At 38.5% G+C, this 9,265-nt stretch overlaps 1 protein-coding gene across 1 annotated transcript in view; it reads right to left on the bottom strand.

The window, feature by feature from the left end:
* Positions 1-4,581: 4,581 nt before the first annotated feature.
* The window catches only part of SLC49A4 (solute carrier family 49 member 4), a 78,666-nt gene continuing 73,982 nt past the window's right edge, over positions 4,582-9,265 (bottom strand). The window contains exon 9 of the mRNA XM_003991709.6: positions 4,582-5,641. Coding sequence (XP_003991758.2) covers positions 5,526-5,641 — 116 coding nt within the window. The 3' untranslated portion in view covers positions 4,582-5,525. The remainder of the gene's footprint in view (positions 5,642-9,265) is intronic.

The following is a 9,265-nucleotide window of genomic DNA, read 5'->3' as shown; positions in this document are numbered from 1 at the left end:
GAATACGTAAGAAGATACAACCAGAAAGGGGAAAGCTGGATGGGAAGACGGGCAGGAAAAGAAGAGGAGGTGACCAAGCCAACCTATGCTCTTGTCCTACTACAATTAATCAGTTTTATGGGTAGCTAGCTTGAAAGATAGGATAGCTAAGGAAGGTGGCCAGGAAAATAGTAAGGATTGCCAGAATCTTCACTAGCCATTGTTTAAAAAAATGGAATCACATAGTTTATTCTCTTGACTCCACCTTCTACAGTATTTGTGCCTCTGCTGAGACCAGGAAGCCCTGTCAAGAAAATCTATTTGGGTTTTGGTGTGGGTCATTCACTTTCTTCTCTCACAGTACATGGGCCTTAGTTGGTGACATAAAAACAGAAACTCTATTTCCAATAAGAAAAAACAGAATATTGCATGTTGGAATTCATCTTTACGCTTCAGGATGTGATAGAGCTTGATGGTACACAAACAGGTCTGTGAAATGTCTCTACTAACCACTCCTACATTTGATAGAGACTCATCTGGGAGAGAAATAAGGATCTCAGAAACTCCTGCTTCTGCCCAAGAAAGTTAAAGCCAACATGGTCTCAGAAACAGTTCCCTAAACGACTTGATTTTAAGTTCCCTCTAAGTATCTATACATATGTATGCAAATGCATAGAAAAATTTCTGAAAGGATTCATAAGGAATACTTTGGAAAAGGGGAATGGAGTCACCACGTTTGTACGGAGGTAGACTTCGCTCTGTATTTCTGTACTGGGTATTTTATAATGGATAAGCATTCATGCACTTCGTGTTTAATTTTCAAAAAATTAAAAGAAATGGAAGAAATTTTACTTAAAAAATTTGTTTCTGGTTACCACATTGATCGCTTATGGAAAGAATGCTGGTCTAGGACTCAGTTTACCTGCTAAAACTTGCCTGTGGCATTGAACCTGAAAGGTTCTCTGTTAATCTGTAAAATGAGGTAGTTGGATTAGATCATCTCCTTGATTCCATGATTCATCTTGGGTTAATGAGAAGAAAATCAATCTGAATTAGAAAAAGTCTAAATTAAGTTGTACTAAGCAGACATTTCACTTTTTACCATTTAGGTAAAGTAAAAGTGTCTCCAAGTCATTCTTGACATTCTGGTCATGACTGTAGAAGCCTCCCTTGCAGACTAGAAGAGCCAGGAGGGAACCCTGAGAGCACTGTGATGTGGGATTAGAGCTAAAATGGTTTGTTGTGTTTCTCTCATTTTATCAAGCTAAAATGAATTCCATGCTTTCCTTTTGTATTTGCTTTGTTTGTTTGTTTAGTTTTAGTTTTAGTTTTTTTTTTTTTTTTTTTTTTTAAGGTAATTCTCCCTTGTTGAATGAAAGAACAGCTAGGGTGGGGTAACCTTTTGCTCTCACTTTCTGAGTGTGGGTTGAGATGGAAAGCTATTATAATAGAGGTCTTCCAGGTTCCAAGGCACAACAGAAAGACTACAGAAGGCAGTTTAATCAGCCCATATTCTAAAATGCAGCAAATAATGACTAGAAAAGCTTGTTAGAGACCTTTGTCATTCCCATTTCAGGGAATATTCTAACTTATCAGACTTGCTGTGGGAGAACTGTTAAATCTTTCTGGATTTAGTCATGCTAGCGTCCTGCTCAGGAAAGGGAAGCCCAGCTGCGTGGCCTTAGAAGTATTCAAGAATGAGACCACGCTTTTGCCTCAGAGCTTAGGGTGGGGTTCAGGGGGAAGCCTGTGCCAGGAAGTCAGTTTGAGGAAGCAGACACCTAGGAGAGTCTCAGACACCTGAAAGGACATGCCTGCTTAGGATAGCGAAGGTGTCTGCTTACTGAGCACACAACTACCTCCATTGAGCACAAAGTACCCAATGGATGCTGTTACAAGAACACCCCAAAATCTCCCGGTCAGCTTTTGTTCTTCTAGGGTGGTCCAACACCACCTGCCTCTGGAGCATTGCTTATATTTTCCTAACAGACTGACGAACTGTTTGATAGTATGGAAATAAACTTTAATTTGTCCCTTTCTGTAAAATTCCAAATTAAAGTGGATTTCTATTGTTCCGCTAACTACAAAACACGCCTAGTCAAATACCCTCATAGTTTTTTGTATGTTTCTTTTTTAATATGGCACTTTCTTATCACAGCTTTTGCACTTATTACATAAGATGGTATAATCATAGTAATTCCTGTACTTATTATCTCAGGCACAAGTGTGGAATTAATGTGATTTTTAACATTAATTTAAAGTAAATTTACTGTGCATTTGTATTTGATCTTGAGTTTGAAATGAGCTTCTACTTAAGCAAGCAGCAAGACGAATGCCTAGATTTTAGTAAAAATAATAGTAAAAAAACCTAATTTAAAGTAGATGGGAATTTAATCTCTTCGATTTAAAATCTCTTAGCTTGAATCCCTCATTAGAAGGGCTTCATAAAAACAAGCTGTAAACATTCTCAATAATTAAGCATAAATATATGATCTATGATAAAGCTTGGCCCTTAAGCCATATATGCTTAAGTATACAAAATTATACTTGTACTCGATTCCCTCTTGTTATTTTATTAGTTCCATCCTCCAGTGAAATGCATTTGTGTGTGTAATTATCTTGCTCCTATGCCTCCACCATGGACCATATTAAAAAATGTTTCTTCCCATAAACTGTGAAGTATTCATTGATAAGCCACAGGGAACTTACACTATAACATGTCCTTACCAATTAATGCTGTTGACTTGGTTTATGAGGATTGAATTATTCATCAGAATCTTTTTATATTATGTTCCTGCAAGCTAAGACTTAGAGCACCAACAGGGTGAAGAAAACAGAATGATCTTACTTAAAAAACAGTCACCTCAATTGGACCCCTGTACTTTCCACACTCCATAATGATGATTTGCTCTTAAGTCCCACTGTGTATGAACATGGAGGGGTGTTCCAAATTAAGCTGATGTTTTGTGAGGTAGGGAAAAACATTGCTTTGGGAGTCAGACAGTGTGGGTTTTAGTTGATTCTACTTTTGTCACTATCTAGAATTGTGACCTTCGGCAAGACCCTTGACCTTTCTGGGATGGTTTCTATAAATTCTAAAATGAGGGCTTGGCTTAGTGGAGTGTTAAGACTTCTTTCATTATAAAATATCATTACAAATCTGCAGTATTTGTTTAGAAAGTACAGAGACAACAGCTGGTCTATTTTTATGCATGCTAGAAATAATCACACAAAGTGAAAAAAAAATATGACTTGAAACATTCAGGAAATACTGTGTAATCTTCTTCCCCCACCCTCCAAAGCCCTTTGGTTATATCAGGTTTGGTATATGAAATTTTGATCACTTAAAACATGGCAGTTTGTGATCAGAACAAGCATCTGCCAGATATGAATGAGCTGGAAGGACCATCTCACCTCACGTACGCTAAGACAATGGCTGGTGTCTGGTACAACGTAGGAATTTTTGATCACTACTCACTTGGGATGTCTTTCAACTAAATAGTCATTTAGGTAATATTTTTAATATTTTTCTTTACTTTGTATTAGAAGTAGAATTAGCTATAATTAAAATATTTTGTATCACGTCTTAATTATAGCAAAATTTCATAGAGCAGTCCTCAAACAGCGGTTGTAGTCAGTGGTTCTGACTACAACCAAATACTTCATAGTTCTTCCCTCTCCCTTCTGTCTTCTGTCTATACAGGAAGGGGTGGTGGTTATTTTAGCACTGGCTCACGGACTACTCCTATCTCTAGTGGCTGGCTTTCAATCATCTTCAAGAAATCTGCTTTCTTTTTATTTAAGAATGACAGGGTTAATTGGAAGTAAGCCCAGTCTTCACAGGTTTTCTTCTCTTTAGCAAGTTCCTTAGTTCCTTCCATTCTCGATGCTAAGTTAGCAGGATGGTTATAAAGGGGTTGATTTAAAGGTAACTGAAGACAGATGCTGAAGGGGAGGGTTTTCTTACTTTTCAAGGAGCACATTTTAGGATCTTAGAAGAAAGCTTAGGTCCTCCTCTGAGAATGAGATGAGTTAACACACAGCCTTCAAATTACCAAGAGGGGAGAGGAGGGGCATTTGGGACTGTGTGTGATGGTGTGTGCACATGTGTAGAGAGGAGCAGAACTGAGGGCTGACTAGCTCTCTCTAACTGCATTTTGTCCCCATGGCTAATGGAAGGAGCTGGCTTGTGCTCTGTCCAGAAAAAGACAAATAAAATACAAATTTGGCTGACAAGGAAGATGTAAATTTCAACTGAAGAGAAAAAGAGGGGGTGGAAGGAAGCTGAGAATAATGAAGGCAAAGAAAGTACTGTTTTTGTCTTTTTGAGAAAACGTTTGGTTTCCTTGGGTAAGGGGAATTATGTAAATGTGAACAGTGGTAACAGCATAATCCCACCGGAGCATATTTTATGTCACAGTGAAATATATGTCTGAGAGCTGTCCAATGAGTAACTGTCATTTTTTTAAAAGCTACCCTCCATACAAAGAAAACAGGTACTGGCAAAATATCATCCTCTCAAATGTACTGACTCCATATAGAACTGAATTGAAACAACCTGAATTGAAACACAAGAATGTAATTCAGATATAACTCAACAGATTTGAAGATTTCAAGGTTATAAATTGTTATTTTCAAACAAGGACCATTTAGTAAAATGCAACCCTAGGAAATAATAGCTGGTGCTGGACTTTACATCCCACGCCACCATGTACATATGCATATATATAGGCTGAAGACACAGAATGTTCTATGTGATTTGTCATTTCACTTTTAACAAAGTGCTAAATCAGAACGGAATTACATTTTTCATACAATACTTAATGCGACTATGTTAAACATTTAGTCACCTTTAATATAATTATTTAAGAGCCTAGTAGATGAAACTGTATTTCACAGAAACAAGGATAAGTTGAGATCGAGACACAAATATGTGCTCTGAAGTCACTGGGAAGCACTTGCTCACCATAATAAAGATGGCCAAAGGTTTCCGACCTAATTAAAAATAAGGAGTCATATAAGAAATGGCTTTATTAGAAAAAACGTAGTGTACACGTGGCTAAATTTTATCATTGATATACCTGTTGGCTATTTTATAATTAAAATCTGATATAGGGTTTAAACTTCTTTAGAAGTTAGTGGCATTTCTTCCTATTCTGATATGTGACTTCGGTAAGGTATGTGATAGATACCCTTTATTTCTTCCCATAATTACAATTAATCAATCAGTAGTTTAGCACTGGCACAGAACATAGAGGGCATTATTTAGGTAGTGCTTTATGTGTAAGATATCCACACTTCCAACCCCAGAACCAGGCACGGGTATGCCATTTAGAGTCTTTAAACCCCCTATTATCACTCAAGTCCCACATTATTGTTACCTAGTAGTCATGAAATGAATATGATCATCTGTAACCTGACAAAACCTCTGAGTGAAGCTTCTCTCTTCTCCTTTTTTTTTTCCTGTTAGGTGTGCAACTCCAAGCAAATGTGCAGTATGCCGTATGATTTGCAGTCCCTTTTCAAACTCCTTCAAGTCTGTGCTATTAAACTGAGACAACCACATCAAGATAGAGTCTGTCATAGGATTCCCTGAAGCACAGAATGAGGAGGAGACTGAGCAAACACGACCCGGGAAGGCACCAGTTGAACCAAGACAACTCTGTAAGACAAAAACACACAGTGGTAAGCATTCACACGTCACCAGCAGAACGGCACCTGTATGCCGGGAGCAATCGCTGTGCATTATTCCAAAGCAGTTACACTAAATGCATCATGGAAGGCCTGGAAACCGGTGTTCAATAAACGGCGATCTGGAGTCTGGGTGATACATATGATGTATTATACCGCTTTCATGTGGAACATTTTAAATCAATATTATTAATAACTTTTCATCAGTTTAGCTCACCTTGACCTTGGTGGCAAAAAAAAAAAAAATCCATTTCTTCAAAGAAAAAATAATCAATCACCTTTAAATGTTCGTTTGCTATTTTTTAATGCTATCACTATCACTCTCATCTCTGTTTAGAAATATCTGATGGGGGGGCGCCTGGGTGGCGCAGTCAGTTAAGCGTCCGACTTCAGCCAGGTCACGATCTCGCGGTCCGTGAGTTTGAGCCCCGCGTCAGGCTCTGGGCTGATGGCTCAGAGCCTGGAGCCTGTTTCCGATTCTGTGTCTCCCTCTCTCTCTGGCCCTCCCCCGTTCATGCTCTGTCTCTCTCTGTCCCAAAAATACATAAACGTTGAGAAAAAAAAATTTAAAAAAAAAAAAAAAAGAAATATCTGATGGGTTAAAGATAAGAAAATAACCTGAATTTTGAGATAACTTTTTTAGATTTCCTTGGACAGAAAAATCTAGTTCTTAGCAAGTAGTGATGATTGTAAAACAGGTTAGAAAATGTATGAAAAAAATAAAGTAAAATCTAACAAATTAATCCTAATTCTACCCTCAGAAAAACTACTGTGAATATTTTGGTTTGTTTCTTTCTGTTCTTTTCTCCCCCCTACCAGCATAAATGATGCCCATTATCTGAAAACCTACAGGAATCCTCTAAACAGGTGATTCTGCCATTACTTGCTTTAATGGTATCAAGAACATCCTTCTTCAAAAATGCTCGCTCATGAATTCAGGGCTTGCCTACAGGCCAGTCCCAGCCTTGTGCTAACAAGACACACCCACTCACTGTGGCTGCCCGTGGCTGCCTCCTCCAGCTCCCGTGGCCCTTGAGCTGTGCATCCATTTGGCCTCCTTCTACCCAACCCTCCTTGGCAGGCAATCCTGAGGCTCTGGGAGCACAAGTGAGCGGCTCCCTGGCATGAAGAGGTTGGGTTGGTGGTGGTGGGGATAACTTCCCTAGTTTAATATCTATTTAGCAATTTCAATGAAAACAACAACAACAACAACAATAACAACAAATGAAGGGAAAAAGCTCCCTGGTACATTTTTTTCCTTTGGGCACTGCTATAGGTTTATATTTTCCTTTTGTACTTCTACAGAATACTAATACTGCCTTAGTCTTCAAAAATCATCCTAAAGATTTCTATACTGCTGCTTTCAATCAATCCATAATTCATATGGCTAAAAGAGCAATTTATGCTCAGGAATGGAAATCAGAAAACCAAGTGGTAAGAAAAGGTGCTGAAATACTTTTTTTTCTGTAATATGCTTACAAAAGCAGGCTCCCCACCTCTCAATTTTTACATTTTAAAAGTCAGACATGCTATTCTATAGCATACAACAAAGACATATATTTCAATGGTATTTCTATGCAAAGCTGTTTCTGTGCTTTACTTGGATTGAGTATAATCTAAACACCCAGGAAGGCTGTGACCCCTGGAATCTTGTCTTTATTCCAATATCCCCTGAAATGACACACCAGCATTTTCAGCTTTTATATTAACCATGTAGCTTCTGGATTTCTGATGATAATTTTAACAGGCAAAAAGAAGCAATTAAAAAAAATAAGAGAAAAAGCAGTAAAATAGAACAGCATACTATTTATATTAAAAGTGAACATTCTGGGGACGCCTGGGTGGCTCAGTCGGTTCCAACTTCTGCTCAGGTCATGACCTTACGGCTTGTGAGTTTGAGCTCAGAGCCTGAAGCCTGCTTCATATTCTGGGTCTCCCTCTCTCTCTCTGCCCCTCTCCCGCTCATGCTGTCTGTCTCTGTCTCTCAAAAATAAACATTAAAAAAAAAATTTTTTTTTAAAGTGAACATTCTGACTTTTTTTTTTTAATTTTTTTTCAACGTTTATTTATTTTTGGGACAGAGAGAGACAGAGCATGAACGGGGGAGGGGCAGAGAGAGAGGGAGACACAGAATCGGAAACAGGCTCCAGGCTCTGAGCCATCAGCCCAGAGCCTGACGCGGGGCTCGAACTCACGGATCGCGAGATCGTGACCTGGCTGAAGTCGGACGCTTAACCGACTGCGCCACCCAGGCGCCCCAATGAACATTCTGACTTTTAAGCAACAGCTAAAAAAAAGTATGGTACTTGACAAAGTAGTCTACAACAATGACATTTTCTAAATCTTAAGAGACTGTATTTTATGAGGAGCTAGAGTAACACACATGTAGCAACAACTAACTTGTCCTTGCTTTCCTCAAACCTAGAAATTTATTGAATATTGCGAAAACAGACCTTTTATTTCATCAGAGTTGTAAATTATTCCTTCTCCCTGGGTTCAGATGAAATCTATAAAAATGCCTCATAACTGCTGTTTAGTGTTATGGTTTACAGTTGGTTTTTACTACTGTGCCTTCCTCTGAAAAGTTAAGTCCACCTTTTAGGTAAGTTCACTTGGCTCAACCAACTACAAGTGTTCTTTGAAATTACTTGCCATTTCAGAAAGCAAAAAGGTATGCATCTATATATTTTCCCACTGAAAACCGTTCACATGAACCACAGCTTAGGTGCTCTAATAAGCAGGAAATGGCTTGCTTAAAAGTTTAACATGACCTTCCAGTAGCAAAGTCACCTGCTGTCCTTTCTAAGCCTGGTGTCATATGACATAATTGAACCAAGAGAATCCTGATTCATTGAAACGTTCTTAAACTTGACACCTTTTTAAAAGGAACACAGCTTTCTAATATTCCTTTTTTCGGTCTTTCACTAGAGAAAGTACGAATCCATTCTACACAGTTTGCCTCTCTCTCTATTTTTGCTGGTTGTCTATCATTTATTATATATACTGCATCCTGAGTACTGTCTGCCAGTTTTACAGTTTAGACAGGTGCTATGCTATGTTTTACTCAGTGAAGTGGGCTCTGCACCAAATGGTGATGTTCTTCTGGGATTATCTAATTAGGATTTCACTCATCCTCTTCCTTTTTTTCTTCTAGAAGCACTCTTATACTCATCTCATCTTTCCCTTTAATGATGTTATGCTTTTGTTTTCTATCACCTTTAAGTACTTGTCTGTTCCCAGATACCACCCTCCGGAACCAACCTTCTACTTTCTTTGGGGATTTAACCAGAATTATGATGATTTGACAAAATTGCCTCTATTCACCCTCAAGAAGAGCCAGCTGACATCATGATCTCATGGTATAATGCCCTTCTGTCTTCACTGCACACTAAGTATCCAATAGGATCTAACCATAATGTTGTATAATTACTCCCTACATATAAAATAACTCCTGACTAGTCCATACCTGGTGAACCTATTCTGGTAACTACCAGTCAATGCCTCCCCCTCAGCCAGGCTCCTGAATCTTTTGAGCCACAATGCAGCCTCAGATTCATGTGGTCAGCTACTTCAAAAATGAAAGGCCAGAGGTAAA

The sequence above is a fragment of the Felis catus genome, chromosome C2 (assembly GCF_018350175.1).
Source record: "Felis catus isolate Fca126 chromosome C2, F.catus_Fca126_mat1.0, whole genome shotgun sequence".
Lineage (NCBI taxonomy): Eukaryota > Metazoa > Chordata > Mammalia > Carnivora > Felidae > Felis > Felis catus.
Note: the sequence above shows the minus strand (reverse complement) of the source record. Positions and strands in the feature narration are given on the sequence as shown.